Source organism: Bactrocera latifrons, unplaced genomic scaffold (assembly GCF_001853355.1).
Source record: "Bactrocera latifrons isolate USDA-ARS-PBARC rearing strain unplaced genomic scaffold, ASM185335v1 scaffold_129, whole genome shotgun sequence".
NCBI classification, from domain to species: Eukaryota; Metazoa; Arthropoda; class Insecta; order Diptera; family Tephritidae; genus Bactrocera; species Bactrocera latifrons.
In genome coordinates this window covers 420,103-439,609 of record NW_017534730.1, presented here as the reverse complement: position 1 = coordinate 439,609, position 19,507 = coordinate 420,103, and the positions used below count along the sequence as shown (strand labels likewise).

The 19,507-nt window shown below is 38.2% G+C and overlaps 1 protein-coding gene and 1 long non-coding RNA gene across 2 annotated transcripts; one reads left to right on the top strand and one right to left on the bottom strand.

Moving 5' to 3' along the window:
• The first annotated feature begins 271 nt into the window (after positions 1–271).
• LOC108978897 (histone acetyltransferase KAT7) lies at positions 272–13,705 on the top strand. The gene is made up of 7 exons (XM_018949412.1): positions 272–292; positions 345–2,029; positions 2,095–2,467; positions 6,578–6,665; positions 12,566–12,723; positions 12,865–12,960; positions 13,132–13,705. The coding sequence occupies exons 1-7, from the start codon at positions 272–274 to the stop codon at positions 13,246–13,248; spliced, it is 2,538 nt and encodes an 845-aa protein (XP_018804957.1). The 3' UTR covers positions 13,249–13,705.
• Positions 12,567–17,831, bottom strand: LOC108978898. Its single transcript, XR_001994144.1, has 3 exons — positions 16,155–17,831; positions 12,796–12,926; positions 12,567–12,698 (listed from the first exon to the last, which is right to left on the bottom strand). It is a non-coding gene; the product is annotated as an uncharacterized LOC108978898 (long non-coding RNA).
• Between the last annotated feature and the right edge of the window lie 1,676 nt (positions 17,832–19,507).

Genomic DNA, 19,507 nt, shown 5'->3' with positions numbered 1-19,507 from the left:
TACAATATCTTTCTATAAAGGAAGGCATTCATACAGAGACTATAACTTTTTTGAAATACGTATTTATGCATGGTCTGTATACCAGTTTTTACTTAGATTCATCTGTACAGATTGTATTGTGAATGCTATTTATTTAAGAAGTAGCATTAGTTTACAATTTTCACAATTCAATGGTTCATATAAACAAAATTCGTTTTTACTAAAAGTGGGACATATTTAACTTGTTCTTTTATCATCGTAAAGCTTTGTGCACCGTAAAGAACATAAGAAAATGTCGTCATTCCGGAAAAAGGTATACAAATTATTTCCTTTAATACAACATAATTAGTAATGAATTTCTTTAGAGCACCAGCACAACAGAAAGTAGTTCGAGTTCCTCATCCGGCAGTTCTTCTAGTGGCAGTACTAGCTGCTCTAATTCTGGCAGTAGTTCTTCCGATACTGAATCAAGTAGTTCACCTGATGAGAAAAGTGGGGTTGAAGAAGTCCCTTCAACAACTAAAAGCCAAGCAAATACTCGTCGTAAGAGTTCGGATATCAAAACTACTGTAAAAGCAGATAATGCCGATAAAGCCGATAAAGCTTCTTCTAATCAAACAGTTTCTTCTAAAACACGACCAAATAACAGTAATACAACATCTTTGCGACAAACTCGTGTAAGCAACCCATCGAGTGATGAAGAACTTCCACTCAGTAAAAAGTCGACAAGACCATCAGCAACAAACAACACCACACAAAAGCGTAAACTTTCAGCATCAAGTGCATCTGCAACTCAAAGTCAAAGTAATCAACGAGCGACTGGTGGTAAAGCACCACAAAACAATTCTGGGAGATCAAATCCGCAAGCAAACAAAAACTCCGGTACTAATCCGAAGTCACAAAACGTTACTTCCAATGCTGATACGGGCTTAGATGTGAAGAAAAATTCGGCTGCTAAATCACCACAGAGATCGGATGACTCAGATCGAGATTTATTTCCATCTAGTCGAAATAAGTCTGAACGTAAAGGCCAAGTAAAACTCTCAGCGCAGGCTGGTACTACAGCAGTTGGTAATAACTCAGATAATCGATCAAAGCAATCGAAATCTAAAGTGCAGCCTAAGCGTAATGTGGTTGCGAAAAGTAAGAATAAAAGTTCAGATGAAGACGAAGATGAAGAAGATTCCGAGTCAGAAAGTGGAAAATCCACTACTTCAAGTGAGTCAGAAGCAACTGAGAGCAGTAACTCCTACGATACTCAACCCGTAAAATCAGTTAAAGGGAAACGAGCACCTACTGCGGCAAAAATTACGAATTCTGATTCGGATGATGAGGCTCCTCGTAAACTTACCCGTTCTCTTAGCACTCGGCGTTCCAGGCAACAACAGAAATCATCTGCTGGCGTCGGTGGCGGGACAGAGAGTGAATCTGATGCCGACTTAGATATGGAGAAGCATTCTTTATCCAAGAGCCCCGCTAAACGTTGCGTTTCCTCCAGTGGCGGTAGTAAATGCAAGGTAAAGAAAGAGATTGGAGTGTTTGGTACAACACCGGCCAAACCACGCTCACTGTCACCGCCTCAACATTTAGAAAAAAAGTGTCCAATAGAAGGTTGTGATTCTTCGGGACATTTGAGCGGTAATTTAGACAGACATTTTTTACCAGAAGCCTGTCCAATTTACCATAATATGTCGGCATCCGAGTGTAAGGAACGTGCTAATGAGAGACAATTACGAAATGAACGGCGCATACTTACTAACGATTGCAATTCAACTAATGCTGATGGAAGTAATCAAAAACAGCGCACTACTGAACAAACCGAATTTTTGACGAAGATTCGCGAGTCACGAACGAGATTTCGTCCAATAGCTGCAGCGATAAATACAGAGAAGGTCAAACTTGAAAAGGACTGCACTGATGAAGATCGAGAACCTAGTCTAATAGGGTTAGTACCCGATTATGATCTACAACTGTTTCGCGATGCCCAAGCAATCGCATCCGAAAGAGTTGAGGATGAATTGAAAGACCTGCCTGTGGGAAAAGGCATTAAGTGAGTCAATAAAAAAAATAATAAAAAATAGTATAAAAAGTAAATTTATGCAAATTACTTTTCAGATATATAACAATGGGCAAATACAAGATGAAAGTTTGGTATCAATCACCCTATCCCGACGACGCTGCGCGTCTACCTCAAATGTATATATGTGAGTTCTGTTTAAGGTATCAAAAATCTGAAACTGGTATTAAGCGGCATGCCGAGAAGTGTGTATGGCGTCACCCGCCAGGTGATGAAATATATCGAAAAGGCAAGCTGCAAGTGTGGCAAGTAGATGGTAAACGGCACAAACAATACTGTCAACATTTGTGTCTCTTGGCGAAATTCTTTTTGGATCACAAAACCCTGTACTATGATGTGGAACCATTCCTTTTTTACATAATGACTTTGGCTGATGTCGACGGTTGTCACACGGTTGGATACTTCAGTAAGGTAAGTTAAGTTCAAGCTAAATAGAATTTTCATGAAATTAGGTATACATACATTTGTAAGATCTACCGAATTTTTATTCTGTTAAAACCGAATCAAAATGCTGATCAGATCTGCATCTTTTCCTACTTATAGATTGATTTTCTCATGGGAAAAACATATTTTTATTAGAAATAATTTATTATTCTTATAATTGTAGGTGATATAAATTCATTTTAAGTGAAGGAATACTGTAGTTTTTGTAACTATGCTGTCCAATACAGATTTTTTCATACATATTTCCGTTACTTAAAACTCCAATAAGAAGTCCAATTGGACGAAATTTACTTTGAGTACAGCAAATTTTGTTCTTCAAAAAGTGGTTTTTAAATTTCAAATCATTATTAGATTTGAATGTGCCTGCATACATTCATAGTACATACATACATATGCACATATGTATAAACAATTTTCATTTTGGTTTCAAAAATAGTAACTGTATCTGTATGTTAGGGATTTTTCACACCCATAATACTATACAACCATAGTAGTATGCACTTTGTTCTTGACCATACCCAAAAATGTTGTAACTGTAATCGTAAAATATGCACACAATTTGCGCCTCAGTTCCTCGACCTGCCCCGACTACAATTCGTGGCTGTTTGCCGGAGCTTCTGATGTACGCGCATGTCTGGATCATGCCGTTGGTGTGAGAACCAATTGCATGAACAGCGACTGGCATGTGGCAGGAGGAGGTGATGACCGGCACGACAAAATATCATTGATTTTTTTGTATTGCAGTGGTGCAGTAGTAGCCGGGAATGCATATAACGACTCGAGAGAACAACAGCAGACTGGGTTTGTGTTACAAATTGCGCATGCCGTGGTAAGACCGCTTACTGTGGTTGCCAGCGACTGGTGAGGCACCTCGCTGTTGTTGTTGTAGTGAAAATATTTCCCAAATAATTTTGAGGAATACTGTGGAGTTGAGAGTACTCGAAAGATTAAATAACCGGGTCCGTGTCGTTTATAGGGATCGAACTGTCATAGGGGAATATGGTACCAGGTGGCCGATGTTTGGTATAGTCTGTCCAATTCATTGGCTATACACCTCATTTCGAGTTACCAATTACAAACCTAAACCCTGTTTTTGATATATGGGTGTTTCGGGCCTCAAAGTACGTTCAGGTCTACACGCATGTCTGATTACCGCCTTTCGAATAAAAGAAAAACGCGTAGCTTTCTACTATGCAATATTGTCAAACGTTTATGGATTCTCACATCCATTCAATTTTTTCTTTTTTTTTTGTATTGGCTTACGATCTAAGAGCAGGTTGACGAGTAGAGCAGGTCGGCATGTGAGCCGTGATGAATGTGCGATTTGGAGTTGTTGTATGGATGCGTGTGCACCATGAAAATGAGGATTTCGGAGTGTTACTGCTTCGCCTATGCTTTTGTGGTAGGTTCAAAGCTTTGCATTCTATTGGTTGCCGAATCGTTGATGAAATTCGCTAGAAACCAGAGGTTGAGAAGCGTCCACCTGCGCGTATATAAGTGGGAGTTGTAAGCATATATATAAATATATATATATATGTATATTTAAGTAACAACATTCCCACACATACATATGGACGTTTTTCAATGGGTATTCCCCTAGGAATGAGACTCCACTGTCACAAACAACAAAATTCTCATTCAGCCAGTGACCCACTCAAACCAGAAGCACCCGCTCCACGCCATCAAGCCATGGCTGGCAGACATTAAAGGCAGACGGCACTCGTTTGCTATGCCAACAGCAACGACAACGACAACAATAATAACAATCGAAATAACAACAAACGACAGACAAATCGCAGACGATTGGGAAGAGAGCAGACAAGTGAACGTGCGCCGTAGTCAGTATCGACAATAATAGTCTCGGATTCGGTCTCAACCACTGCCTCTCCCATGGCCCGTTCGGCATGCAAGTCTRTGTCTATGCACATATATATGTATGTACATATGTAGGTGTGTATGTTTGTAAGTAAGTAATTTACGTCGTCGTCGCCAGCGCAGACGCGAAATTGGAAGCTTCGGATTGCAGCCAATAAACGACGAGCGGCAGGCAACCTGAGTGGGGAGCAGGGGTTGTGCGCGCACAGTTGCTCTCTGCGACTGGGTGCAACGTAATGAGGTCGTGAACCTTTTCGTGCATTTCAGGGAGCACCTATGTACAAATGTATGTATGTACGTACCTAACAATGGAAAATCGCCATATCTATTGGCAAACTGGAGTTTAGAGGCCGGGGAAAACGGTTGCGCTGCCCTGGACGTTTGGGCAGCATCACAAAGGATGCAGCAGCATATAGCAGCTGCAATTTACTCCATTTTGGTGCTGTTGTTACTACACAGGCGTCAAATTTTCGGTTGTTTTTGGAGCGTTTGTATTTTTCTATTTTTTGTTTGCATTGTTGTTGTATGGATATTTCTGTCTGGCTTTCGAGTTTTCGAGTGCAATGGCATGGATACCGGCATGCCATTGGTGTGAGACTACATTCGCCCCACTTAAAGGATGCTGACATTGTCTCCGCCGGCAGTCTGAACAACGTGGTGGTTGCTTTTTTTTCGCAACCGCGATCGAGTGCTGGTATGGGCCAGGGTACGTATACGCCCAGACACAACCTAAATTTATGTACACAGTACGTTCATGGCACATACTCACATGCATAGATAGTGGGCTCTAGTCGCAACGGCGGCGCCCTTCACTTTACACACCACTTAAGTGTCTACTATCGATATGTTGTGGTCAATGAACCCCGAAAATGCAAACTTTTGTGTGACTGTTCAAAATTCTGTTCCTTGTTTAAATTTGTTCTAAAAAAATCTTCTATTTTTGGCTTGTTTCACATATTTATGAATGTACATATGTATGTGTATTGAATTTTATTAAATAATAAACCTTATAGACAGTAAAGGCGAAATGAATCAAATGTTATTAAATAAAAGAAATTATACACCAAGCGGAAGTATAGGCAACTCGAGCTCTTACTCCATATCCAAAACGAAAATATTCTAAAAAAAAATGTTTAGTTTTTAAATAGGGTTTTTGTTTTAATTCCTTTCTGTAAATATGTATTTGTTCGTTTAAGGAGGTATGGTCTTTTAAAGGCATTTTCCATTAAAAAAAAAATAAAAAACGTTTTCTTAAAAATGTTTTTATATGATTTTTTTTACATTTAAAGAATACACAAAACAAAAATCTTCGAATGACAGGCTGGTGGCATAGTGGCTGAGAAAACAAGGTTATTCGTGGTTGATATGATTCCCTTGTAGTGATCTAAATCAAACAAATTGAAACATTTTTTAATTGGAAAGATGTCCCTATCGGATTGACCTTGCCATAGGAAAAAATTCATAAAATGACATCGACTTGAAGAAAAATATTACTTGCTTTTATTGGACCTTTTAAAATTGTTTTAAATTTAAATTTTTGAAAAATTAAAAACTTCCAATTTTTTTTAATTAAAAATTTGAAATTTTTTGAAACTTAACATTTTCTAATTTTTTTAAATTAAAAATTTGCAATTTTTTGAAAATTAAAATTTTCCATTTTTTTTAATTAAAAAATTCCATTTTTTTAATTGAAATTCTCCAGTTTTTTTTAGTTGAAATTTTCCAGTTTTTTTAAATCAAAAATTTTCCTTTTTTTATTAAAAATTTCCAAATTTTGAAAAATTAAAATTCTCCGAAACCCGAGGCAGCCGCTATAAAAAAATTCATAATATATTCAAAAATATTAAATTCAAAAGAATCGATTCAGTAAAACTGGAGATATCATGTCAATCACAGCAAAAAATTCGTTTTGAGAAAAACGCGTTTCAGTTCCCACGACATAAAGAACATCTCAAATTTAGGAAAGAATTTTAATTTTGAAAAATCCTTTAAGGGAGATTTGAATTTTTGAATATTTAAACTATCGAATTATGAAGACAAAAATGTATTTTTTTTAATCAAATTTCCACACTAGAATCTATTTCTTTATCAGTTAGCTGAGAAGCCGCTAAAAACTTTGGAAAATTAATGTCTTTTTAACTAAACTGAAATTGCAATTCATGGCTCCACATTTATTTATTTAAAAATTGCTTGTTTTTTCAGGAAAAGAACTCGTTTTACAACGTTTCGTGCATTTTAACTCTCCCACCATATCAGCGGAAGGGCTACGGGCGCCTACTGATTGACTTCAGTAAGTATAATTAATATATGTACATACAGACATTTACATACATAAATGTTGATTACGAATTATGAGTATAATTTTTAGTTTAAATATTTTAAAGGAAGAGTCGTAAGTGCATGTGTGGCATAAAGTATAGTATTTGCTATGATTTTGCTGTAGACAATACTTAGGTTACACACGTACGTTTCTAGAGATATAATATAAACCACCAAATTTTGTTATATACAAGTATTTCATTATTTATTATTTTTCTCCCGTAAACTATTTTAGTTTTGCATTTTCGTCAGTTCCATTATATTTCGTTATAGTCTCCAACGGTCTTCGTGTAGGAGGAAGAGTTATTATCCATTAGCGAATGTTGGGTCCCAAGATGGGTGATGGAGTTGCGAATAGTTCGCTCAGTAGGTCATAAGCTATTGAAAAACTACCTTTACTTGGATTATAACTATTGGTGAATTACTGTGAAAGCTCGCAAAGAGATTTTACTTCCAAACTTCTTTCAAGTCTAATTTTTGTTTTTGTATTATTTTTCAAATGTTTTCTTAATGCCTGACTAAGAGATAAATAACTCACAAGTTCAATCAAAATCCACAATTTCTTCTCTTGAGACCCATACTATGTATATTCCTCTGTTTGTTGTAATTGATATTGAGTAATATCGGCTTGTTGACAATGCTTTATCGTATATAAAATCGACTCCGTCCCGTTTGGTAAACTCGACTTTTGTAGGAACCCATGCATTGTATCTAGAACCAGTTGCCCGCTGTGGGTGGAAGCATCCTATACTCTTACAATGCATTGCAGGAATACAACATTACGAAGTCCAAAAATCGCATTCTCCTAAACTCCGCTAAATTTTATTATTGTATTATGTACTGTGATTAGTCACTTTATTCATAAAAATATGAAAAAACAGTAAATAAGCTGATGAGTCAGAAATGCAATTCAGTAAAGAGTCAGCTGCTCAGTTATTCATTTCCAGACATTTTCGCAAATTATTGCCGCCAACATAAGTACATATATATTTTTCCAAAGGCACGTATTTATTTATACACATTCATTAATAAAAATTATTAATAAAATTTTTGTTTTCTACTTGGAAAATTCATTGCTAAGCCACACCTACTGCTGTCATTGCAACTGCTTTGGTTTTCGGCTCTTTGATGGAGATGTGTTGTTCGACTATTCATACAAAGTGTCTGCAAGAACACCATCAAAGACAGAAATGCAGTATAATGCGAAACACCCATGCATACATGATTATGTATTATATTATGAGTAAAATTCTGTGGCAAATATATACCCGTCCGACCCAAAAGGAAATTTTGGAGGGCTTCTGGACAAATCTCTGCAATATAAAAAGCAAAGCAAAAAATAGTTTTTTGTTTTGAAATATAATATTATTGGATTTGTATGTTAGAAAACTACAGTTCGACTAATAGTTTCGCAATCGACTCTACGCAGCCGAAATTGTTTAGGAGCTCTATTCTGATCAGTTGCCACGAATATTTCTTAAACCTATACGGGAATGCTGCTTTTTACAGCAACCACATATCCAATATTTTTACGACTACTTGGCAGTTTTGGTACAATATAATACTTTTCTCCACGCCTGAGTGCTTGTTTTTCCAGCAGGGCTTAGCAATGCCCGCGTACGTGTATAATCTTACATATTGCTGTATCGCCGCATCGCCGCATCGCCGTCGTTCTTTAACCGATGCCCATCCCTGCTCATTGAATGCATGTGAATCACAGTGCAGCGACGGTGCAACGCCTGACAATCACCAGCCCTAACAACAAGAACAAAGGCGAAAACATCGGCATACCTTGCCGGCTTGCCAATTTGCGGACTTGTCGCCTCGTCGCTTTTCCTTGTTACCGTGAGCCGTCGACTGGGTGTAACGTGCTTGCCTTGCGTGTACATATGTATGCATGTATATACGTGTATGGTGGCGGTCGTTTGTTGGCGCTTGTTGTTGCTTCGCCACACACAGACTGGGCATACGTCTGCGGCAGAGACGTACAGTGTTTCGTTTCGTTTCAGGCGACATTGACCTTACACCACTTCACATTGCTGATATTCTCGTGTTTATACCCAAACTCATGTTTGGGCTTATATGCCATTGCGAGATACTAATTTAATATATGCTCTGCACGAATATACTACATATGCATGCAAAGGTAATATATACATATTTACCCTCACACACACACACACACACACATGCACATACAATGTGTAGATAGGTATGCAGAAAAAGTCATATATCAGTCGTAGCGCCATATCTGGCCGTTCGTGTGGCGTTCAGATCCACTCTGGCGTGCGGTCTGCACTTACCGGCCTTTGTTGTTGTTATGCGCCAGCTCAGACAGCCGATACATACAAATTCAATCGTTTCCCGGGCCCAGGCAGGGTCTTTTTCATTGCTCAAATGCGGAAGGAGAATCCTTAAAAAAAGTCTTCATAAATTGCACAAAAGTATTTGATACATACAAACACATATTCACACATACATATATACATATATACACCGATTGCTATGTCAAGTCTGCCAAATTTTGTGCAGTTTTTTATTAAAATTTTTATTTGTATAACTTTATTATTTGCATGCTCGTGTTTCATGAAAATTTGATCTTAAATTCACTAAATAAATCGAAAAAAGCCAATGCAGTTAGCTACACGTAGATACATACATATATATGTATTTGTATACCCATATACTTAAGTTCAGCTAGTGTATTAGGCTTCGGAACTGCTTCCAAGGTCATGTGAATACCACTTGGACAATCGAACTCCGGTAATTTTCGTGTCAACAACTCCTAGGTATGGATCGAGGGACTCTGATGTTTTGATGAAGATAATTTCGATTCCAGTCAATTCAGTCTTAACTTAAACTATGACATTGAAAATATTTCAAGGGAGAAAGTGTGGAAATGCTTTTACTTAACCTTTTTCGGTACTTTTTTTCAACACATGCTTTACGATTATTTAAAATTGTCAACAGCCATTTCATCGAACTTTGGAGTTGGTCCGAAGAATTGGTTTTTCACGTTCGGAAAACTAATTTCCGGTGCACTAGGCTAAAGCGGTGATTAACTCAATAAAAAAACAGGTGAAAAGAGGCTAAGATTGGGTGTAACCGAGCATTTTATACTCTTCTAACTGGCAAGGTTCAAAGCCTTGGAAACATCTTCAAGTGTTGGCTTGATTTCATCCATTTGAGTCAAGAAGATATACTCTTTATTAGAAATAGATTATTTTTGAATTTCATTAAAGTTTCTTAAGTATTTATGCTAGGTATATGGGTGCTATGGAAAGCCTTCAACCTATTGTACCCATTTTTGGCACAAGCTAAAATTCGATTTCGACTTTTTTGGACGTAAGCTTAAATACCTTGTCTATTTGTGCAAAGTTTTATTCTCATAACTTCATTAATGTTTGATTTGTATACTGCAAAGGTGTAGGTGGACTTGTCGTCCGCCCATTTTAACAGTGTCTAGTAGGAAAGTTTGGGTAACCTCACACACCAAATTTTGGTTGAAATCGGTCTGGTAGTTCCTGCAATTTCACCTAAAATGTTGGGATGCCAGCTTTGGTTAGGTAGGTTGATTGACCCTTCGTTTGAGTAGCTTGAGGACGTAAAACTTTACGTTGATGGTTAGTCCAGGAAGAACAACTCATAAAGGACGATGCCTTTGATGACAAAAAAGACAATAAGCATCGTTTTCATTTTGGATTTGCTCATTCATCGACGACCTCTTCCTGAAAATTTAAGAAGAAGCAATTCCAGTATTAGCCGAGGTCTACATTTGAAGAACAAAGGTTCGATGGGCGTATATATAATGTGTATATTATGAGTACTCGTACTGGAGTCTACACCTCTGCTATTCTTATTGTTAGACTATCAGTGGGCGCTGCTTATTTTGCCTATCGGAAATACTCTTTTGGGTTTGATATCCTTCCATGAAAGACGAAAGCCTCTAAAAAAGCTTGATTGCTAATGAAAGCAAACATTGTCATGCCGAGGGTTTGAACACTCTACCCTCCGTATGAATGCTTTTCTTACGTTTTAAAATGAGTTTTATTTTACATTCATGCGTGCCAACCGGCTTGTCTTTGTGACTAAGTGCGTACAAAATTGTTGGTGTTGAAGTGTTTATCCTCATTGACGAAAAGTTAGTTCTTTGTTGTGCCGGAGCAATGCAAATTTGGCAAAACTCGCGTTTATTAATAAATCTACAATGCGTTATTGCGTTCTTATTTTATTGATTTGCGGAATTGTCATTTTGTTTGTGTTGACAGTGGTGGCGACGGCGGTGGCGGCGACGTTGCTGCCTGATGACGGCGAAGTACATAGTGTTGAGCAGACAACAAAGGTCAGGACAGGTCACAATGAAAGGGCGTCGTCCTTGTTATGGTACAGACAGCAAATGCTTCGCCGAATACCGGTTACTTGTGAATTCAGCTGTTTAGCTGCGTAAGGGCATTTCATGCACATATAATGCATAACAAACCTTTACCAAACATGGAATTGGCAAAATTTGATACAATTTGGCAAATTAGCACAGGAACTGTGACGGCACAATCGGCAGCGAATACGTTTATACGAACTTTTGTACCTTCAAAAGCATTTTAAGCATATTTCTTGGCGTCAATTAGCCAATAGGAGTTTTTAAAGCATACTTCTAGGCGTTTAATACCATGTAGTCCTGATAGCTGCTTTTTCTGCAGTCACCGCTCAGTCGCTTAAACTGAGTAGTCGGTTCTGCACTTCGGCTTAATAACACTTTTGGCTATGCCTGCACATGGATCGATAAAGTCGTCTCGTCGTTCGTCCACATGCCCATGCCGCGCTTATACGCGTGCAAGTGCTGTTTTGTTTGCATGTATGCATGGGCGTATGTGCGTGTGTATGTGTGCAGACTTCAGTGCTTGTGTGCTGGAAAGAAAAATCAAAGCAGCCTTGCTTTCGTTGCCTTACGTAGTAGTATTACGCGCACTCGGGGTGTACCACCATGCGGGCGTGCAACCGGCTTTGGGTGGGTATGTGGGTGAGCGTTCGTCTGCCGCGAAATGCAGGACAGGGTGTGGCAGAGCAGAGCAAGCGCTGCAGCAGTGGTGCTGCAGTAGACATGGCTCGCTCGTGTTGTTGTGCGGTGCAACGCACAGAAAGAATTCAACCCCGTTTACCGTTTGAGACTTGCACAGCAAGTTTAGTGTTAAGGTGAGTTGGGGTTCCGCAGAACTTCAGACGCCAACCGCCAAAAGCATGAATTGCTACAACACAAACCCTACAAAGCACTACCCCATACGCTGCGGTGGCAAATGTAATTCGCTGACAATGTACAACTCTTTGTGTGTATGTATGTAGGTGTGTTTGTATGTGTATGCCACAAAGTAAGGAATATTATAAGCTGTGCCGCAAACATATCGGCAAACACACGCACGGACATATTAGGTGCGTGGGTTGAATGGACGCTTGCTGGCGCTGTCGCAAAGCTTTTTGCAAAAGTTGAATGACGGAATAGAATTGTGCTGTTCCTGCAACATTCGTCCGCTCGTCCAGGGTTTTGCACGTTAAAGCGTTGTAGTATATAAATAAAAGTATTTGTATATCGACATTTTAAGTACTCATCCTTAAGTTTGGTCTGTCTAGACGCATGTGGATGGCGTTTTATTAACGGGGAATGACAAAGTTGGTCAAAATGCGGGGTTGAGGAGTGCAGCAGACAGGCAAAAAACATTATTCATTGAGTTTGAGGGTAGACACGTGATGCCAAAGAACTTGAAGGCGTTCACACGATGACCCTGTACTCTCACTAGTTATAATACAAATGACAAGAGTGTTGTATGGAATTGTATTTTAACAATTTTTATCATTTCTTGTTTATTCACACTTACATAGGTTACCTTCTGACTAGAGTGGAGGGCAAAATTGGATCGCCGGAAAAGCCACTGTCGGACTTGGGTTTGATATCTTATCGGTCTTATTGGAAAGATGTGTTGCTGGATTATCTGTGCACGCGAACCGGAAATACCTTGAGCATTAAAGATGTATCGCAGGTAATATGCGCAGCATGAAAAATAAAATATTTTTTTATTTAATATATATTGTTATAAATTGTGCAAACTTACAAAAAATCAGTCCATAAGAATTTTCTACTGCTTACTGATTATTCTTCGTTCTTTATTTCTAATGTGCAGGAAACGGCAATATATTCATATGATATCGTGAGCACTTTGCAAGCCTTAGGCATGATGAAGTACTGGAAAGGAAAGCATATCGTACTTAAGAAGCAAGTGAGTATATACCGACATAAATGAAAAAAATATAATTAATTAATGTTCAAAATTTTCTAATTTAGTTTATTGAGGCCTTAAAATAATTGACAATAATTTTTTAATTTAGTTTATTGAGCCTTTAAATTAATTAAAACTAATTTTCTCATATTATTTTTCTTGTAATTTAAGGATGTACTCGACGAGTACGAAAAACGTGTTAAGCAAAGGGGCAATTTTCCAAAAATCGACGACAGTTGTCTGCGCTGGAGCCCGTTTGTTCCAACCCAAACTAATAACTCCCCATAATAGTAGGTCCTAACTTCTCGTACGGAGGCGATAGTCATCATCTACGTGCACTGATTAATATAGTTAATAAATATAATTTTATGATCAGACCGTGGTTTGGCAACAGTGTATATATTAAGCTGCGACTTAACTTATTGAATACCGTACCAATATTTATCGTGTCAACTCACTCTCATAGAGAGTCATAGTGCAAGCCACTCGAGTGGAAGTGATGATCTCCACTATCACCGTTCTTTGCGTTCTTTATAAGCTCTGAACTCTCTTTAAATTAAAAAAAATCCTTATATCGAATATGAATGGCGTTCAAAACAATTGCACAAACATTGTATATAGTATATTAGTAAACCAAATATTTAGATAATTATTAGTGGGAGATTGTCCACTCAACAAATCATTCACGATTTTTAACAAGCAAAATTGATATTGTTAAATTTAAAATATTAATTGTAAAATATGTAATGTGTAAATATTGAAATCTGTATATATAATTGATAGTTAATTTAAAGTATGATGATAAATCTTTTTACAAATTCATTAAACTGATTGCATTTTTAATTTTATCCAAATTGCGATTTCTTTATAAAAAAATTTGTATCTATTAGTATTCGTATGAATGTATCATTCAACCTCATAAATTTCTTGAGACGATATATTTTTGATCGAAAATTTGTTGTGCGGATACCATACTTTTTGATCTTTAGCTACAGAATTGAATATATTGGAACATTGCTCCGAACCATTTACAGCTGTCTGCTAGTAAACATTAAAATTAAACTGTTTCCCGATATTATGTAGATATAACGCTACCCAAAATGGTGTTTCACAATCCAGTACCATTTAGTTTTATTCTATACATAACAATATACTTCTTGCAACATCTGATAAAAGGGTTCCCGAACAGATGTTGATCTTCCAAAAAATTTTTATTTATTTTATTTTCAGTTTATATTCACTAAAATACTTAATTTGGCTTATTTGAGGTGCAACATATTTGAAGATAAAAATTTCTATCTGTGATCTCGTTAGCAGAACTGTGAACTCCAAACATTCACGTGAAGGTCATCAAGTTATATTCGAATTGATCAACGTCTATATAATATCATGCCTTTGTAACTCAATATTTTGTTGTTCTAGCGGGTACCTAGTTCCCGTTAGAATGGTAAGAATTAGCTAAATTATCGTCGACGTCATCTAACGGAAGGTACAAGAAACATGCTGTTTCGACGGGGTCGATGATTGGGGTTGATAGGCATGTAAAGAGGTGGGCAGTGCTGCTACAGTATAAAGAACGAAGCTGCGCAATGGTCATTCTCGTTTCTCGCGGCCACTCGAGCTCTTCGTCTGCGATGGGTGGTGGTTTGACTCCGAGTGAGCCATTCACAGGAAGACGGTCGGTGAATGGTCATGATGTCTTAAGGTTAACTTAATGATCTAAACTGACCAAATGTATATCGTAGATCAAAAAGTACTCTATAGAAACAGTTGCAATAATTTCTAAATATTTTATAACCCAAACTTATTCGAAATATGTATATACGTACATATACTTGTAGTTTTGCAGGTAAGGTAAAAAATTTTGATACTGATTTTTGAAATATTAAGAATGGTGTAAGCAATGATTCACAGCAGATCAGTGATTAGTCGGTTGGGGAATGATAAAAGATCGCAAGTTCGTATTTCGAATAAATAACAATTTTACGTTATGTCTACACCAATATTTTACGTACTTTTCACGTTCTAATGCAAGGTTGGGGAAAAGATGTTTCGGTACATACTATACTTCTATGCATACGTAATTAACAATTAATTATTGAATAATTATTATGAATTGCAAAATCTTTTTTCTTAAAAACCTTTTTGGTATGGTTTTTAAGCACTGCTTCTTGAAATCAGCTGACGATTTTGGTTGGGACTCTCTCATGCCATAGAGCCGGCTTCAACGTCAACTTCCTTGTGTTAACGAAACTTTGTGGCTCCCCCTCACTAGAATTGCATTTAAAGCAAAGACATGCATGTGCAACCGTTGCAAGTGAGAAAACCTCGCATTCGCCATACGCATGTAAACATTCGTGCATAATCGGGTTTCGGCGCTTGCTCACTACCCTTTACAAACAAAGCGGCAGCAGGAGCAGGAGAAGAGCAACAGAATCAGAAAGAGCAAACTTAAATACACCAAGAATATGGTCATAACAACGGTCGTGGTGGTTATGGTTATGGTGGAAATGATGACGATGACGACGACGACGACGATGACGATGACTTAGTGGCTGCAATGGAGTCGCTGTGGCAGAAGTAGACAGAAGCAGCGGCGTTAACAGTGGCAGTGGCAATGCCGATGGCATTTGTTGTCCAACAAGAAGTATCTGCCAGACAGGAGACGTGCGACGGGTTTCGTTACAAGCGGCAACCAAATGAGTAAAAAAATGTGTGTGTGCCACTGTGTGTATGTATGTGAATGGTACATACAAAAGGTATATAGCAAATAATATGAAAAAAAAACAGCGATTACCGGCATTGACAAACGACAGTGGGAGAAATACTCGCTCGGTCTCCGACACTCTGGCACTGACAGTATCTACACACTTGATTTAGAATTGGGTAGCAGCTAGCTCTCTGGACGCAAACACAGACGAAGCAACGACAGAAACATACATATGAACACATATTTCCTATACATATTAACATTCAGTATGCAAGTAGAGACACCACGAAGCTTACTTGTAAACGCGAACCGAAAGAAATTTTATGGCAAATTGCTGGCTCTGGTTGCTTTTGATTGAACAGCGGCACCGAGTAACACTCATTTGATCAGACACAGCCGGTCTGAACGGTTCGTCTTAAAAATAGTCGCTCGACGTCAATTAGCACACAGTGGTATTCACAAACATAGAAAGAAATTTACTTACCAAAGCATTCAAACTGGAAGCAGACATCAAGAGTTAGTCAGTTACTCAGTTAGTTGTTAGTCACAACAGTACACCAGATGGCCAAGCAGTTATTTAAGGTCGTCGCCGAGTGCAAACGCCGATGACAGACAGCTGATTTTCCAAATGGTAGACATAGAGGGGAGTGACGCTATAACAAAAACTACACACAATTTGCTAAGGATCAGTTGGAAGTGCTGTGGGCGTTGTTTACACGTTTCGAAAATGAGTTTAAAAAAAAGAACAGAAAAAAACGCAGACTTATCGGATATTTTTTGGCATTGTTTAAATATTGAAAGTATTTCCATTGTTGCCGTGTGTACTTGTTTGCACTGTTATTATCGTCATCGTCATATGACGGGCGGTATTGCGGCAAACGACAAATGGGCATTGTGCACTGCGGTTCAGTGCTTGTGCACATGTATTATATATTTGGCTGCATGTATGTACGTTTGTAGTGCAAAGTATGTATTTTGTATGGACTAATGTGTATATAGGCGGCGACGTCAGTCTGAATGTGTTCGTGTTCTCGCCAAATAGACTTGTGTTGGTGCGCGTATACGTGAGCCAATGAAGGAACGGCCAACAAGATAGAAAAGTGAAGACAATTCAATCGGAAGTGCACTTCGACCGGAAAAAGCAAAGGAATTGTGAAATTCGACGAGGATGGCCCCCAGCTTCGGCCGTGGTAAGGCACTTTACAGTGCACGCTGTGCAACAAAAGCGGTGGAAAACTTCGAATTATATTGCTTGTGACGATGGAAATTTCCCGATCAGTAAGCAAGCAGTCATACAACGTATTGGTCTAGGAAATCCTGATGGCTGATTATTATTACTTGATATCAGCCTTTCTCTGGTACTACGTATTTTTCCCACTGGTGACTACATAGACGCTGACGCAAGTGTATAAGTTGCCGGCGTTAAAGAATCCACACACCCGCCCAGCTGACACAAAAGTCGAAACTGGTGCCACAATGACAAGCGCCGCAGCAGCAGCATATTTAAAGCAAAATAGCAAAGTTTTGGTGATAAACACGAATCCGATTTAGCAGCTAAATAGTCGGTAAATAAACATATAGTACATCTATGTGTGATACGAGCAATAAATCATGTATTTATATGCATAAGTATGTGCGTGTGTGCGACCACATAGAGATATGCAGAGGAATGTAGAACATATGTGCAGCGACGTATTATTGCTCATCTTTTGCCAGCAGAAGAATATTGCAGAGGGATGGACGAGGTGCCGGCTGAACGACATCATGCGAGTATTATGTAGAAAATGGCCAGGAGGAGGACAGCGCAACTCACATGTTTGAACGACATGTATCTGAAAAATTAATTTTAGATTGTAGATTGCTAAAAGAGACAGTAAAAAGATTGAAAAGTCGTGTATAGATCGTGATTTCATACGAAAAGTGGTGGCATATGCGAAATAGGAATGCGGTCGTTCGAGGGAAAGACAGCACCAAAATCAAAAAAAAAAAAAGAGAAAAAAAGGCAGAAACCGAACCATAGAAAATGGCATAAGTGACGACAACACAGAACGAAATGCGAAATTCTTGAGTAAGGGAGCATGCGAATATGTGAGTTAAAGTGCAAAATACTGCCGAAGGAGTATAACTTTAATTTCATCTTTTTTGCTTAATGTTAGAATGGTTAGTGCCACATAAACGTTTACTATGTATCTGAGTAAGTGGTAATGGAGTGAATGTCTGCTTTCGTTTTATAAACGCGAATGGGACAGAGAAATCTCGTCATTTAACTTATTGAAGAGAAATTCGAGCGCATAGAAAGATTACACAGTTTAAGTATAGGTTGAAATGTTTAACTATATGTATATTGTGTATTTGTATGCTTATTCATATATCCGCATGTCTGTCCGTGTACTTAAATTTGACGTTAGAAACAGTCTTTTGTTCTTTTGCTGCTACCTCTGATTTTTCACCATGCGGCACAAAGTGCCACCCATACTTGTACGCACATAATATTATATGAACGCAAACGCAAATACAAGCCCAAAGACCGAATACCGAACCAGATGGAAGACAATGGAGGCAGACAACGGCACAGTGACCGGTCTGAAAGTTTTGCGAAGTTGAGTGCAAACAGCTGTAGCTGTGTCGGAGTGCGCATGGAGCATATGCACACATGCATACTAAAATATTCACTTATATACCATATAAATGTATATATTTGGATATATTTGCATATATGTATATGTTTATGTATGTATGTGTTTGTGCTTGTGCGCTTATGCGTGGCATTCACTGCTGATTCGTCACTTTACCGCTAAGTTCGTTTAATATGACTTATAATCGTTTTTTGTACACTAACTCCATTCATTTGCTGTAATGTGTATATGAACTGGTATGATTTACATATTTAGATTTATTTGTATATTAAAATACATTTCGTTTGCAATATGCAGTGGACATGAAAAAGAGCCAGCGTGTTTAAAAAGCTCATGTGAGCGACAAATCGTTGGCATGAGAGAGAGAGAGAGAGTGTGTGTATGTGTGCAATTTGTAAAGTTTTTGTTGTAAAATATGGTGGGTCCATTGCAGGCAGACCGTGAACATCCCGATGCATCATCGTCTGCAACATCATCATCATCGCCATTATAAATGACTTCGTTATTGTTGCCGGCATGCAACGACTTTTTATAATTGTACATACCCACAGCTGAAGACGTACATATGTATATATATACTAATATATAGAAGTGTATGTGTGCTTGCTACGCCCTGCCGGTAGTCGTGCAAACTCCAGCTAAAAAGATTATTGCGCTTGGGCCCCACCCAAGTAAACGAAACGCACATACATWCATACATATTCATCCTTTCGATAGTACGAATATAAATTTAATTATGTACGTATATTTCAGAGATTATTTACATACATATAGGTAACCTCTTCTCGTCTGTTGTCTGCCAAACATTTCCGAAACTCGAAGCAATTCGCCAAAGCACGTTCGGCTTAAGTCAAAGAACCTTGGATGTATTGAAGTCAGCATTGTGGGGTACACTGCATATACGCATGCCTGTATATATCTATTTGTGGGTATACGTTTGCGCGACATTCAAAATATTGGCAATTACTCATTATAGTACTCAGCGCAATCGCGAACTGTCGTCATTCCAACCATACATCCGATGTGCGAACCAAGTGGCTCGGTTTTCACTTAGGTCACCGACTGCGCCAATACATATGCACACACACACATACAAGCATATGTAAATACGTAAGCCGAAATTCAGCAAAATAACTACTTTGTGAAAAAAAGTTCAAATCAAATCGAAAATGAAATACGAGCACCATTCAATGTGTGTGGC